Raw genomic sequence first — 15,526 nt, 5'->3', positions numbered from 1 at the left:
GTTTAATGCTACATATTGTACCTCGACTTTTAGTCTGTACCCAAAATCATTGCTGCATCTGGTTCATTGAATCCGCACAAATACCAGAAATCGGTATTTTGGTGAAATGGATAGAATATATTGTTTGTCATGTAACGCATACTGTATCCTAAGCTGACAATCACACTGCCATCCGGTAGGCTTTTCATCAGGTTAGAGCGTCTCCTTTCAAACTCTTCTTTCGCGAATCCAGGTGTTACTATGGGAAGAATATCCATTTTAGTATTACAGTAGAAATTCGCTGAATAAGCAAACGTGTCAGCATACCTTCTCCTTTTTTCATTATATTTGGGTGAGTCAGATATGTTGGCTGCCCAAATGACCGTATATGTGTTTCCGGTACTTTATTTGTGAACGAACGCTTGCTCATCGGGGTAACAGATTTGGTCAAACTATTATATGTGATTGCGCTGATTCCTCTACGAGCTATATCGTAATACCTTTAGTAATCAAAGTAATCGGAGAATTAGTTACAAGCATGCATCTATATACCCGGTATGGAGGCGAATCGTAATAGTCGTGTCCGTAACATCATTGTTCGCGTGTAAGAAATTCGTAGAAGTAATGGGGGGAGAAAACGAATCTTCAAAACACAGGAACGGGGGAAGGAGGGGTTGCTGCTCGCATCATTTTAGATACCAAATTTTGGTTCAACGATAATGCGGAGACGGAACAGTTTGGCCGATTCATGCGAATTGACGTGGATGCCATAAACAACTTATTTGGAAGAAACGTCCGTCCATTAACCTTTAAACTTGCATTGCAGCTGTCAATTGCCGTTTTTAGCAGACGTTAAATTTCGCTTTTTATACATTTACTCAGAAAAAGTATACAAAGCACGAAAGAATATGTTGAATACAACGTCTATTCGTAGCTTCAAAAACTTTTGCACAGTGATAAGCAACTATATGGATATATAAATCTCTACAAGTATTCTTTATCCTTCCTAATATAAAAGATTTGATGATTCTGTCCCTCGAACTTACTATGAAACTTATGGTTGAGAGCTAATCCTTCACGATTTTCCATTTTGTTGAAAATGACGTACTGCTTGAAAAGCTTCATATTTTCTCTCCATATGATTCTACTTTGAGCTGCCTATGCTTTCTTTTGAAAAGGCTTGTAGAGAATCTAAAAAGATTTATGCTGTTCTATCATTCAAGGATGGTTTTTGTGTCGATGAATACATCATTGCTTCATGAACATGTGATCAAATTGATACATATAGAAAGATATTTACTTCCCGGTTCCAACTGTTAGCGCAACTTAGTACGCTCGACGCTAGGCCACAACTGTTAATGTTGGTAAAATTAGGATAAAAAGACAACTACAAAGGCCTGTGAGTATCTGTGATACTCTTTAATAAAAAAATTAAATGAAAAGGACAAAAGGAGAAACGCTTAAAAAGATGAAGAAACTTTCTACTTGAATAGCGATGCTTCGGGACTTAATAAAGGGTTTGCACTTACTGATAGATGCTGTCGATCGACTCAATGGAAGCCGTGCGTCCTCTTTAATGTTGAGTATGGATACGCATTCCCTGATCTATTGTGGAATTGGAATATATGCGGTTGACAATCAGTTTAATTAATGGTATAAATGGAACACTATAGCCCATTCCCAATGCCCAAATGATAACGGTTCATAATGCTGAGAAAAATAATTCATTCTTAGTATAAACATACTATTCATAATGGGATATGTTTGAGCTACATTCTCATATGTATAAAATATAATTCATGAATACCAATGCTATATCACGGATAGATCATTTCTTTTAAGTTGATCATCGTATAACCAATCATTCCATATATACAACGACAACGGAAGTGGAATGCTTGTAGCAGGTGTAACGGTAAGATACCTTTTATTATGGGAGGATTGACGGCATAAGAAGCACTCACTTGCCATTTCATTTTTTCTTTTCAAAGCAGATATCGAACTGAAGCTGTAAAGTATGATATTTCGTTTCATAAAGGTTTGGTTTATAGGTACGAATAAGAAATGTTACAAATAATGATTAAGACGAAGTATAAATGAGTCTTCTTGTTCGTTCAGGTTTTTGGGGGTACGGGTAAGGGTACGGGTACGGTACGGGTTACAGTTACGTGTTAAATAAAACTTAAATTTTTTTGAAATAAAAACCAGTAGAGTACGATCAAGACCTTCTTTTCTTTATTCAAAGGGAATTGACCTTTTGATGGGGAACATAAAGAGTCTCTATATATAAGCAAAGTATGGATCTGATATGCTTTAAAATGTATCGCGACAGAACTATTATGCTAATCCTTAAAAAGGCGCTAGATGAAGGGTTAAAAGTAGATTCTGAAGGTTGATTGTTGTATACAAGTACTATTATAATTTTTCATTATAATGGCATACTTTTTTGTTAAGAATGCGCCTAATTCTTATTCATATACGATAAGAGGTATGCAAATCCACAAATAGAATTATACCGCTTTTATTGAAGATTGATGAATTACAACTGAATCTGTTATCAAGTGCTCTAGGTTATAGTTTTCCTTCTAGGTAAAGCTAGTTTGGCAAAATAATACATTTCTTATATTGATATTATATACTTGACGGCTCAAACCTACGAATGCGAGGTCAATTAACACACATGTGTGTAAGAAGGATAAGTAAGAAAAAAAGCGTTTTATTCAGATATAAAGCCAAAGTAGCCATGAGGTCACAGCTTGCTCTATGGAGTATAATTCTATTTGCTAATCAGCAGGCCCCTAGAGCCTGTGATAGCTTCTTAATGAAGGTAAAATATGGCCAAATCTCAGGCACCAAACTTTTATAAAATTGCTGCATAAACTGGAGTTTATTTACACCAAGTGACTGTCACGGTCCGCGGGGTATGTTGCAATCGAACCCTGAACCAGCTTCCACGACTATCACAGGTGAGATTATTTGTTAGTTCTAACTGAACCCTCGACAATGGAAGAACCAAAGGTATATTCTTAGCAGTGAAGCATACATGGTTTTGAGATGCATTTGCTGAAGCAATTGCCAAATGTTTAGGGATCAGCAGGGTATGAAGATCAAAATCAGCAACAATTCCAACAAGAAGCTGCCCGGCGTTTAATGAACTTGGTAATATGTCCTTGATTGCAGACTTAGACAACGTACCATTAACCATCAATCTATAGTTGCAAGAAACTGCTGGCTCAAAAACGCATGTTAATTCAGTTTCGGTTCTTGGAACCAAAATAACTCGACCTCAGTTTTTGCAAAAAGCAACAAAGGCAGTATTAAGTTCAACAACTTACGCCGATGTAATTAACAATGCGCAAAATATTGCTGAAGAATTGCAGCGGCTCGATATTTTTGATCACGTTCAGGTTTTATTAGATAAGGCATCAGACAGTGATCCACTAGCTTTGCCAGACTCAATTAATGTGGTGTACCAAGTGAAAGAAAAAAGCCGTGTATTTTTGAGGACAGGTACAGAAATAGGCAATAATGAAGGAAATATGGTGAGTGTTATGATATTTGTTTTCAATATAAATGTGCAAAATCTTCAACAAGGTTCAATTTGTTTGCCTTAGAATGGCTCTATCACAGTACGTAACGTTTTCGGCGGTGCCGAATTACTGGAAGCAGTTGCAGCTTTTGGCACAAGAAATAGTTCAGCCTTCCAATTCTCACTTTCTAAGCCGACCAATGCTTCTCCAGATGCCAAAGTTGATATAAATGCCCACAGAGTACTTTGTAACAATACATTGACGTCATCATACGAAGAGTTGGCAAGAGGAGTAGGAATGAAATATAAATCAGTCTCAAAGTATGGCTATCATGAGTTGGGCTATGATCTAACATGGCGTACTATTGACAAAGTGTCTCCCAATGCCTCACTCAGGTTCGTTAAATCTGAATTTTTGGTTCGAAAAAGGAAGATTGCTAATTTTGCAATAGTATTCGAAAGGAAGTAGGTGATTCATTGAAATCATCAATTAGCCATACGTTCATCCGTGAACGTCGTGATGACATGCTGTTACCCGCAAACGGTCATTATATTCGCCTTGCGCAAGAGATTTCAGGCCTTTTCGGGATCGGAAATGCCCACTTCTTCAAAACGGAATTGGAATCACAGTTCTGCAAACAGCTCGGAGGTGGACAACTTTTGATGGATAAAACCGAAAGCAACGTATTAGGTACACACCCAGGGTTTGTCCTTAGTACAACTTTCAGAGCAGGCTGGTTAGGTGATCTCAGCGACAACCCAAAAGCTTCGACCGTATCTGATCGATTCTTACTTGGCGGCCCCTTATCTATCCGTGGGTTTCGAAATGCTGGTGTTGGCCCTCGTGATTATAAGGATGCTTTAGGCGGTCATATGTATTGGGCAACTGGCATTAGTGCAATAGCACCATTACCAACATTAGAAACTAAACCCATTAGGGCACATCTTTTCGTCAATGCAGGCACAAATATACCTCAAAAATCAGGAACAGCTTCCCAATCTACCATGGAACGTCTGATAAAATCTCCTAGTATTGCTATAGGTTTCGGTATGATATATCGTCATAGCATTGCTCGAATGGAATTGAACTATTGTATACCTTTAACGGCTGCCAAAAATGATCAAGTCAAGAGAGGCTTGCAATTTGGTATAGGCTTAAACTTCCTGTAATATTATTATTAAAATAAATAAATAGTGCTATGAGATTTACATCTAGAGATATACCTAGAGACGTTTGGATAAAAAGAATAGAATATCAAAACAGTTATATGTAGATGATAGTTGATAATGAGGATGCTATGTACATAAATTAATGGTGTGTAAAGAGGGTTATAAATTTTTGCTAAATAATAATTGCAGTTCTTCCAGCTTTCTATTTTTGCTTTCCTTTGCTCCGTAAAGTTCATTCGTCAAACTGTGCTTTCTGTCTTGTATCGCTAGAATTCTTTCTTCAACGCTGTCTCGCATTATGAACCTTGTAACAACCACTTCTTGAGATTGCCCTAAACGATGAACACGATCTATAGCCTGTGATTCAATTGCAAAATTCCACCATGGATCCTATCAATGAAAGGGGAAGAGTGTTTCTTAGAACCTTATCCTGCATTAAAAGCCTGGTGAAAGGCACTTACCATCATAATGATGCGACTGGCACAAGTCAAATTTAACCCTACTCCACCTGCTCTTAAACTGATCAAGAGTACATCAGCCCCGTCTTCAGCCATAGAAAAGTTTTTAAGCACTTTTTCACGTTGTGCTTGTGTCTGTGTTCCATCAAGTCTAGTGAAGTTTATTGATTCACGTTTCAAGCCTTGTTCAATGAGGTCCAGAAAAGTAGTGAATTGTGAAAACACGACAGTTTTCAACCCTTCTTTATTGTATTGCCGTAGATGTTTGAAGAGAGCATTCATTTTTGATGACGGTTTGAATCCTCCAACTGCTTTTTGGATTTCAAACCGGATTGTACCACTTGTATTTGTTGACGAAGAGATAGCAGAAAATTGTTGATTTTCGATATTATTACTCGGTTCCTCGGCCTCAGGCGTTTTTTGTTGTGTAAACTCTAATAGTTGTGCCTGTGATATTGGTCGGCGGCAAACTGGGCATTCTCCCTGCGCACCCTCATTTTCTCGTTTCTGAAAGTAATCCATTACGCATGGTCTACAAGCAAAATGCATACATGGCGTACCAATCATGGTATCCACTACTTCGAAACATATGGGACATTCGTCACTGATAGGTGCGCTCGGTTGCGAGCCATCATTTTGCACAGAGGTCGAGGAAGAACCTAACTCTTGCATAGCTAGCATATTTTGCAATACTTTTACTTCATAACTGCTTCCACTTTCATACGATGAGATATTCTGGCTTTCAGCATTTTTTGAAGCTATAAGTCCTTGTAGTGTCAATTTGTCACTGGAGCCCTCTTTCAAAAACTCCTTATTACTATGTAAAACTAAATACGGGTGGCAGCAAATCTGGCGAAGCCGAGTTAACAGTTGGAATATAGAAGCATAGTTTTGTCCGATCTTTCCTGCTTCACAAAAATACGAGAATTGAGTACGAGAATGTTCATAAAATGAATCATAAAAGTCTTGTTCCTCCTTTGAAAACGTCAAATATTCAATATTGATCGTTTTAGGAGGTAAAGGTACCATCGGCCGACCAGCTGAATCACGCATTGCTTTTGTTCTTCGCAAAATTATAGGCTCTAAAACCGTCTGAACAGCCGAGAGTGCTCGCGGATCTTGTTTTTCGAAAGGAATAGTAATAAACGTTTTCCAAAATGTGTGATTCGCCCAAGGTTCATGATGTAAATAACGAACAAGTGAATACAAGTCATCAAGTTTGTTTTGAATAGGCGTGCCTGTGAGAGCCCAGCGACGACATGATCTGATTTCACTACAGGCTTGAGAAATTTTTGCAGCCCGATTCTTTATATGGTGAGCTTCATCAATTACTACCCGCCAAAAGTCGATGGTGAATAGCTGGGATTTTCCAGCAATAGGGGTCTGTGATCTAGTCCATTCTGATAAGATAACACCATAAGTCGTTATCAAAACATCAGGAGCTCCACCATCCCATTGGCACAAATGTGATAATGTGCTCTTTCTATCGTCACCGTAATATAATTCCACAGATAATGTATCACGCTTAGATCCTCTCAATAATTCATCCCGCCATTGTGCTATCAACGACATTGGGCATACAACAAGTGTAGTAGGTGACTTAAACCTATTTGCACGGTTGTATCCAACAGAAAATTCTTTGAACCGATTTGTATGGATTAGGCTTAATATCTCAATCGTTTTTCCTAAACCCATTTCTATAATGATGTATATTAGCAACAGTCTTCTATCAGATTATTGGTATATCACTTTTATTCAATAAATTACCGTCAGCTAATATGCCTCCCCTTTCACTGGTACTTGATTCAGGAAATTCCAGGCTTAATTCACCTAAAAGTAACCGTTTCAATATAACGTTCAATGACATAATTGGATTGAATCTTACCACTATAAGGATTAAAGTAAAAGAATCTGTGTTCGTCTACAAATTCTCCTGGTAGTTCATATTCCTCCCATAAAGGATGCATTGCTTTCATATTGGCTTCACGCTCATCATAATCTCCAATTTCTTTTGTGTGCATCCAAGCTAATGCCTGAGATTCGCATGCACATCAGTTTAGCCTCGCTCGTAACAAGAGTAATTTTAACATGACTTACTCTTTTCTGATATTCCTTTAACTCAAGTGACATGGTCGTTGGTGTATCCATTGGTTTGATATGTGCGTCAAAGATCTGGGCTTTACTATAAATAGTATCCAATTGCTTATCTGTAATCTCCTTTCTTTCCTCTTCCCCTTCCTCATCTTGTCCATCTTCTTCATTTGCCTTACTGCTGCTCTCATCCTTTGATAAGAAGGTTTGTAATAATAGATCAACCGTTCCTCCACTATCAACATTCATTCTTTGAATAGCAGATCGAGTTGGACGTAATCCAAGTTGCTTGAACATCTGTAACAGAGCAACCTTTCTGACAACTGGAGTATCATCAGATCCTTTTACAATACTCTTCTTCTTTGATGATGGGATGGTATTTGACATGAATGATGTGGTATTTAAGGCGAGCGGTAGCAGGTAACATTTTATCAGGAGAATCACATCCTCTCCAATAGATAAAGTATATGGTGACCAAACAACTGATCCTTCAAATTGACATAGTTGTTGATCGAGGAGAACAGAAATATAGTTTGCCGTATCTTTAGGAAGCCGTCCAATCTCTCTACCGTCAGCTTTAAAGCGAACAATTCTATGGGCATTTTTTCCACCCACTTTATCACGTACAATTTCAACTCTCTGACCTTCTTTTACTGGACTATTACCCTTTACCAAAGACCAAGCTTGAATTAAGCTATCAATATAATTGTGACAAGTTGAATATAATTCGATTTACCACAATAGCTACCTGTAACAACTACATCACCGATGAAGTACCGGGTAAACTGTCTCGGATCGCTTTTAGTATGGCTGATCGATGACGTTGTCAATAGCTGCTGTGGCGGTTCTGGATTGGCAAAATAAAGGTTGATAGCTGTTTCAACGTTGTTATTTGCACGATGTAATAAACTAGTCAAAAGATCGTCAGGAAGATCGCCCAAGATTGCCTTTAGAGAGGCAATGGAGGCTTCTTCTCTTTGACGCTTTGACATGACGGAGAAAGGACGATCAAAACAAAGATTAAGGAGGAAAGATTAGCAATTTCTCTTATTGGACCCAGAGCAACTTCCATTTTTGGTTTCTTTACGCGCAGTTCTTTAGGCAAGCAGAAAAAAAAATTGCTTAATGCGGGACTATTCTTACTTCTTCGTTCTATCTCCAAATATTGGTAAATCAGTTTATATAATGAGTGATGAAGAAGAGGATGATTATATGTCTCTGAAGTTTTTACAAGATGCTGAGCAGTTTGAATCGCAAAGGAAAGAAGCTACTTACACAGAACGGCGGAAAAAGCAACTACGCGAGCAAGAAAAAAAAGCTCATGTAAAACCGCGAGCCCAACTGGAAGCAGAAGAGAGAGGAAAGGCTCTCCAACGCTCACTAGAAGAAGACAAAAGCAATAAGGGTATGAAAATGCTTATGAAAATGGGCTTCAAGAAAGGCATGTCACTTGGAAAGAATAGCAGCGGTATTGTAGAACCGATCAAAGTCAATATCAAGGCGGGTAGACAAGGAATCGGTATGGAAATTGAATCAGAAAAGCGTTTGAGAGCATTAGAAGAAGAGGAAATGGAAAACAGCAAAAGGGCCAAGGTTGATTTGGAAACCTTTCGAACCATCAAAGCAAAACAAGCAAAGGAAAATCAATTACGAAGATACCTCACTGCAGCTATTTCTATTTGCAAGAAGTTTGATGAGGAGAACTCAGTAGAAACAAACATATTATGGACGCTAGAACCTGCATCCCAAGAAATGGAAAATAATGAAGATACAGAGCAAGACAAAGAAGAAGAAGCTACAGACAATATTATCGATTTATACCCTAAAGAAGAAATTGAGAGATTGAACAGCTTAGAATTAGATGAAAAATTTGCTCTTGTCGTAGAGTATTTACGCAACAAGTATTTTTATTGCTTTTGGTGTAGTGCTAAATATAAAGATGCAGAGGATCTACAGGCCAACTGTCCGGGACCGGAAGAGGATGATCATTAAAGCAGACAATAATTACGTAATAAAATAAGGAGATTTTCTTTTGCCACTGAGTTTGGCAATTTGAAATGCAGAAAACAAGCTAAATTAAGTTTGACAGACAAGTACGTTATACCTTTTTTCCATTTGCTTTCAAGCTTGATACTCGTTCGTCATGTCAACTTCAGAAACAAAATATTTACGCGCAAAATGCTTCATTTTTGACCTCGATGGAACTTTAATTGACACTATACCGTTAGTGGAGCGATTTTGGCACCAATTTGCATCTCAGAATGGTTTGGATGGAGATAAGGTGAAATGAAAATATACAGCACAAAAGCTACTGCTTATAACTTACATTAAATGGCTTGTTTAGATACTAGCCAGCTCACATGGTGTACGCACGATAGAAACTATAGCAAAGTGGGTTCCTGAAAAAGCAACTCCCGAACATGTTGCAGACTTAGAAAAGCAATTGGCTGCAGAGACCGAGGGTATTAGCGTACTTCCAGGAATATCAGCATTATTAGAAAAAATACCTGTTGGTAAATGGGGTATTTGCACTGGTGGAAATGAATATATGGCCAGAAAACGGTTAGAACAGTGTGACATTGCAGCCCCGCGCGTTATGATATGTGGTGATATGGTACGGACTCGTAAACGGTAATTTGGCTAGATGTAATTTGTTTGTTTAACCGCTACCACAATTTAGGTTTCTCGAGGTAAACCTGACCCCGAATGCTATGCACGGGCCATACGTGAAATGGGTTTTGAACCAAATGAGACGATTGTTTTTGAGGATGCGCCTGCCGGAACGAAATCTGCCCACGATGCCGGTGCTCAGGTCATTTGTTGCACTACTACTCATGAGGCAAACCCACTGAAGGAAGCGGGTGCAGATTGCGTTGTAAGATTATTAACGGACGTGGATATTTTCAACCTTCCAGATGGCACGTTCGAAATTGAAGTGAAAAATGCCCTCTAATATATTTTCAAGTAGTCGTTACATTGTTCTATTTTATTTGTTCGGTATCATAGAATATACAGTTACTCTAGATCCGACATCTTTTTTTTAATTTTTGTAAATTTTACTTTTTGTATGCTTAAATAAGTCTGGCTATCTACGGAGGGATCTGTTGAATCTTTGCATAAAAGTTCAATTTTCTGAACAATTATGAGACTAGCGGAGGTGTACAAGTATTCAAATGAGTATTGCAGAGTTTACGAGGAGTTTCTGTTGCTTCTGTTTGGAAAGGTGAGAGTGCCTCTCTGGCATGAAGGACCTGAATAAAGCAATCATAAAAAATCATGAGAATGTGACATACCTACGGCTCGAATTGGCACAATAGAACTTACTCGTTTTGCAAGTCGAGTGGCAGTTTTATCTATGGCAACAATTTCCCAAGCAAAATCAACGTTATACCCAAGTTTGATGCATTCGACCAGATGCCGGGATTCAACTTCGGCCATTCCAACATATTCTTCTTCTGGAGATTGAGGCATAACCTCTGGATTGTTATTCAAAACATTCTGAATCCATTTTAATATTGTTTGTTTGGTAGTATCGATATTGATCGGTTGCAGGACAGCTGGTGCTTTTATCTCAAAGGGTTTGGATATAGCCATAACATTGTGCTTGTTATCATGATGATATCGCAATTCATATACACCTGCCTTCCAAGGTAACTTAGGCCCTCCGAAGGTAACTGTTCCTGCTGTCTGAGTTGCTACGTCGGGTGGGAACAGAGTTTCTCCCGTATCACAATCTTTTACCCCGTTTGTCCATTTCCAGATTCCACGCGATACAATGTTTGTGATATGTTTGCTTTTATTACTGTTTACTTCGAAAATACCAATCCAATCTTGTGGACCATGGTTCTCCGGTGCCTCCCACTCTACTTGAATTTGTTGACCCATTTCAAGCACATTGTTGTCGCTATTTATAACTTTTACAGAATAACGCGATAGGTCGTATGTGTCAATATCAGCTGCTGTTAATGCAATAACGCGTGAGCGCGATGTCTCTAGTAAGTGTTTTGTTTCCCATAGAACTTCTTGTAAACGAGGACGTGCTGCTTCGACGATATCTCCTACTGCATCCTTTGTTTCTTCCACTGCCTTTTCTACCTTTTCAACTGTTTCTTTAACGATGCGTTCAACGTTCTTTGTACTGTCTTCTCGTAATATCTTGGCAATCTCCATATGTACTTTTTCAGGGATAGTTTTTGGTATAGCAATTGCAGCAGATTTAAGAGTTTTAGTGAGGCCCGCCTCTTTCCTGATTTGATCGCCATACAATTTGCGCATGTGCGGACTAACGCATTAAAAACAGTTTAGTGATTGTTGCATTATTAATGACAGCCGATTTTCAACCTACTCTTCGACATATTTAATGAAAAGAATGTTACCGATCTGAGAGAACAAAGCCAAAGCAAAAATGGTGGCATTGTTAGCAATTAGCGTCATACCCCAGAATGCAGCATGGCCCATTATCTTTTCGGGATTGTTCAGGTATCTGTTTTCCCAGCATAATTGGTTTCAGTACGTATAATATAGATCCTGACTGAAAAAGTGTTGCTTACCTATAAATGCCTGAATACAGTAAACCAGATGGATGATCGTCCATGAAAAAGTCGCCGTAAAACCTAAACAAGTCATATTATGTTATGACTCTAATAAGTGTTCAATATTGCGGAGGAGCACTGATCGCTTACCATCCAAAATCTCCAATGACCTCATAAATAGATACGGATGTCCAAATATGTAGAGAAATGAATGTTAACCCAAGTATATGGCGCAGAAGAGTCATTCCATATGTCCAATCATCGGGTAAAGTGTAAGTTTTCCAGCATGCAACGAAAAATGTGATATATGTCATACATAACGTAAGATTATAAAGACTTTTTTGATAGTTAGTATGACATGTTAAGTTCTTTGTTTGCAATACACGTAAATTGCCTTTTCTGAATACCTTTTCCAGTTTTGAAATGCTTCGTAGACGTCGCTTCCCCACTTTATGAAATGACGAGTAAAGTATTTATTGTTAGATTGTAAGCGGAGAAGAACCCCATTTCCTAGGCAGTGTACTGTTCGCCAGAAAAATGCCTGTCCAATAGCAACAACAATCCCCAGGTTTCCAGGCATAAGCAATGGCATTATAAAAGCGTAAAGCATAACTACAGCTGAAAGTGCATCTGTCGCCCGGAAGAGGTCAAAATTTTTCATTACTATCAAATCTCGTCTAAAATATGTCGTAGCCGGCTGCTCATCTGTAAATTCTTTAACCTCTGATTGCAGGTTAGCTGGACGACGTCTAATTGTCTCTGGTGGATTATATGTCTTTTCAATATCTTATAGAAACAATAATACATGTTAATAAGCTCGATAGTATAAGTCTTGCTCCTAGTATTAAAAGTAGACCTACGAGGAGTTTCCACAAGAACAAGGAAGGCAAACTGTAATGCATGTGCTGCAATACTAGCGAGTAAAACGGTGTAGCTTGCACAAATCAATGATATGCCATAATAACCAAAGTAGCCAATGGAATACATAGGATGAGGTGCCATTTCGAATACACCATCAAATGTCAACGACTGTTCTATCAAAAAGAAAAAGTCGCCCCAATCTAATAAGCAGAAAAGATAGTGTTAGTGTTTCGTTAAACAATAACAGGAGGTTGTCAACAATCTTACACCAAGCAAAATCTTTAACAACCCTTTGAGCATCTATTTTGACCCAAATGTTGAAAACAATCAAAAACAAGCCACCGATCCATCGTAGCGTGTTACCCAAGAAGATAGACGATTGAGGAGTTGTGTTAAACCAAGAAAGCGCGAAACAAACATATGCTGTAAAATCATTCATCAGAATAATATCAACCAATTGTCTAAACAGCATCCAAGTGTTGTATTCAACAGGAGCGGTCTATATTCACGATATGAAGCATTGAGTAAAAGAGGTTAGAGTAGGTCCTTAAGAATTACTACTTACGTCAAAGTCATAATCATCACCCATTTTAATACTAAGTTGATGTCGAAGCCATTGATAGAGTTTCGGGTTTGCTGCACGATCAAATATGCGGTACTTTTTCGCTAATCGAACTAAGCCTCGATTATCACTTTGATATTTAAGAAGAAATCCCAAACCGACATTATAAGCCAAACGCCAAAAAAAAAAGGTAAACAGGAAAAAGACGCCTTTGAACCATGCTGGTAAAGCAAAGAATAAGCCAATTTCGGCAAACATAATCCCTAAAGTGATCCAATCGAATATACCCTTCTTTATCTGGGGATTCAGTAAATTTGAGACCATTTCACGGGTAAGAGGCACTCGAAAAACTAATCGTGTAACTCGTTAGTCTACCTTTTGGTATCTACGGAAGAGTCATTTTCCTAGCTTTTCTTACCTTTTCCGTCAGGAGTTTTACCATAAGAATAACGCATATCCTTCTTTATATCACCATCGTAGTCTTCATTGACAGAAACAGTAGCCTCACTACCACTATCGTCGTTTATACTAAGTTTTGTACCTCTACGACGCAACTCGTTATCGGACATCTGTATAAAGTTGAAACAATCACGATATTTCTTTTGCTTAAAAAAGAAAAAGAAATATTACGGACAAGATGTGTCTATATCAAACTTAGGAAAAAAAAAGAAAAAAAAAAAAAAAGAAAAAGAAGGATGTACAGAACACTACAGTGTTTGTTGAGAAGGTGCACGTGAGTACATAACCTAGGATTTAGCAGTCAGAGATAGCATTAACTTTAGCACGTTACACAGACTGTTCGTTACCTAATTGTAAGCCAACCAATGGCCAATAAACAAGTTTACCAAATTTTAATAGACGAAGTGGCCATTGCCCCATTGAACTCTATGCCACTATCCACTCCATTAGTCAAAGCAACTGCACTAATTCTGCTTTGCAATATGGAACAGATATTGTCAATAACTATTAAAAACCTATAAGAAGTAGGTTGATCGTACCAGTTGAGCACACATTAACTGAATTATCTCTTCAGTGACTGCCTCGATTGACTCAATCCAAGCGTGAACAACACAATTTACTCGTAATTGAGCCAAGATATAAACATCGGCTATAAACAGAGCGCAACTTGATTCGATTCAAAAACGAATTAATCATGCCTTGTGGCAGCAATTGCAATTGGTAAGACCAGCATTTCCTTCGATTTACAAGGTTAAGATATATCAGACCAGCTAATTGTTCTATAATTCAATTAGTCCAAGTACGCTAACAAGCTCAAAAACTCGAATATAGTCACTTTTGTACAACGACTTCATCCACTGTGTCTAGAGGATTTAAGTGTTGTTAAGTGTAGCCGCATTTCGTTACAGCAGACGTACGAATGATGATATATCTAGACGGACCCTCTCTTCAGGACATAATTTATAAAAGTAATGCTTCGTAGGATAAAGACTTTGACCATGTTGTTTAGTAGCTTATTGTTCATCTTGTCTCGTAAATACAATGTCCCCTTTTTACAACTTTCAATTAGCCAGTGTCAAAGAAGTCTCATGAATAGATGGACAGACTACTTTGTATTAGACCCTCATAATTTCATGTATTTGATTTAGTAAAACCGAAGTCTTAAATAGCTCAAGGAATGTCAATAAAGTTATTGAGGACAAAAGCGGTTTATTATAGTGTAATTCATACCGGAAAAAAGTTTTTGATAGGCAGATACTTGTGCAGACCAAAAATGGCGAACACGAAAGTGATTATAGCGTATGTTATCTTTATGTTTATACATCATTCCATCAAGAACATTAGAACCTATTTCACCTTTTTATGATTTATAGTATTCGCGGGACTCTTCAAATTCGGTATCCTCTACTTTGACTTTTACAATAGTAGGACAATACCAGTGGAAGGTGATTACAGTAAACGATACTAACAGTAAGAGCAGTCTAAACAATCATAAGCAAATCACGTCAATATGATTATCGACCTATGTTTAATCATAATGTAGGCTTTATAACAGAAATGATAATGCCAACTCCATCTCACTATATACTGTGAGTAAGACCGTGCTGTGAGTAAGACCCGTGCTGTGAGCAAGACCCGTGCTGTGAGTAAGACGGTACTGTGAGTAATTGATTGCCGATGAACTTCTTTGTATTTACTGTAGGATAGGTAGAGAAATGTCGTAAATTGCTATCGAGCGATAACCTTTACTTTTTGTTTCCGCTTCTACATCTTTCTAGTACAAACGAAGCAATACATTTTTTTACACAGCAACATGTATATTTTTCAATTAAAATGACAGAGCAAGATAGAGTAATAATGTTTCCAAAGCTCTCATTGCAAATTA

The 15,526-nt window shown here is 38.0% G+C and overlaps 6 protein-coding genes across 6 annotated transcripts; 4 read left to right on the top strand and 2 right to left on the bottom strand.

Moving 5' to 3' along the window:
- Positions 1-2,852: 2,852 nt before the first annotated feature.
- BDF20DRAFT_892923 (surface antigen-domain-containing protein) lies at positions 2,853-4,706 on the top strand. The gene is made up of 5 exons (XM_053082320.1): positions 2,853-2,997; positions 3,067-3,138; positions 3,195-3,521; positions 3,594-3,904; positions 3,961-4,706. Exons 1-5 carry the CDS (start codon positions 2,983-2,985, stop codon positions 4,676-4,678), a joined length of 1,443 nt encoding a protein of 480 aa, XP_052932253.1. The 5' UTR covers positions 2,853-2,982; the 3' UTR covers positions 4,679-4,706.
- Positions 4,707-4,837: 131 nt separating this feature from the next.
- BDF20DRAFT_916436 (SNF2 family N-terminal domain-containing protein) lies at positions 4,838-8,219 on the bottom strand (the record flags this gene model as incomplete). Its single annotated transcript, XM_053084454.1, has 6 exons — positions 4,838-5,068; positions 5,140-6,833; positions 6,904-6,966; positions 7,022-7,169; positions 7,234-7,910; positions 7,976-8,219. 6 exons carry the CDS (start codon positions 8,217-8,219, stop codon positions 4,838-4,840), a joined length of 3,057 nt encoding a protein of 1,018 aa, XP_052932252.1.
- On the top strand, positions 7,984-9,600 carry BDF20DRAFT_141122 (uncharacterized protein). The gene is made up of 3 exons (XM_053074771.1): positions 7,984-9,320; positions 9,456-9,508; positions 9,579-9,600. The coding sequence occupies exon 1, from the start codon at positions 8,353-8,355 to the stop codon at positions 9,217-9,219; it is 867 nt and encodes a 288-aa protein (XP_052932251.1). The 5' UTR covers positions 7,984-8,352; the 3' UTR covers positions 9,220-9,320; positions 9,456-9,508; positions 9,579-9,600.
- BDF20DRAFT_838996 (HAD-like domain-containing protein) lies at positions 9,371-10,180 on the top strand (the record flags this gene model as incomplete). The annotated part of the gene is made up of 3 exons (XM_053079231.1): positions 9,371-9,508; positions 9,572-9,841; positions 9,908-10,180. 3 exons carry the CDS (start codon positions 9,371-9,373, stop codon positions 10,178-10,180), a joined length of 681 nt encoding a protein of 226 aa, XP_052932250.1.
- Positions 10,181-10,367: 187 nt separating this feature from the next.
- BDF20DRAFT_907836 (phospholipid methyltransferase-domain-containing protein) lies at positions 10,368-13,751 on the bottom strand (the record flags this gene model as incomplete). The annotated part of the gene is made up of 10 exons (XM_053083418.1): positions 10,368-10,478; positions 10,552-11,509; positions 11,573-11,710; positions 11,778-11,840; positions 11,910-12,095; positions 12,167-12,545; positions 12,620-12,820; positions 12,888-13,119; positions 13,186-13,532; positions 13,601-13,751. 10 exons carry the CDS (start codon positions 13,749-13,751, stop codon positions 10,368-10,370), a joined length of 2,766 nt encoding a protein of 921 aa, XP_052932249.1.
- A 255-nt stretch (positions 13,752-14,006) lies between these two features.
- On the top strand, positions 14,007-14,789 carry BDF20DRAFT_838994 (uncharacterized protein; the record flags this gene model as incomplete). Its single annotated transcript, XM_053079230.1, has 4 exons — positions 14,007-14,137; positions 14,301-14,361; positions 14,436-14,554; positions 14,624-14,789. The coding sequence occupies 4 exons, from the start codon at positions 14,007-14,009 to the stop codon at positions 14,787-14,789; spliced, it is 477 nt and encodes a 158-aa protein (XP_052932248.1).
- Between the last annotated feature and the right edge of the window lie 737 nt (positions 14,790-15,526).

This window comes from Mycotypha africana, assembly GCF_025528875.1.
Source record: "Mycotypha africana strain NRRL 2978 chromosome Unknown BDF20scaffold_11, whole genome shotgun sequence".
NCBI lineage: Eukaryota > Fungi > Mucoromycota > Mucoromycetes > Mucorales > Mycotyphaceae > Mycotypha > Mycotypha africana.
Note: the sequence above shows the minus strand (reverse complement) of the source record. Positions and strands in the feature narration are given on the sequence as shown.

Coding starts and splice junctions, on each gene's coding strand:
- BDF20DRAFT_892923 (XM_053082320.1), top strand. Junction 3,522..3,593: donor GCAATAATGAAGGAAATATG/GTGAGTGTTATG, acceptor TGTTTGCCTTAG/AATGGCTCTATCACAGTACG. Junction 3,905..3,960: donor TCTCCCAATGCCTCACTCAG/GTTCGTTAAATC, acceptor ATTTTGCAATAG/TATTCGAAAGGAAGTAGGTG.
- BDF20DRAFT_141122 (XM_053074771.1), top strand. CDS start 8,353: ATGCGGGACTATTCTTACTTCTTCGTTCTATCTCCAAATATTGGTAAA.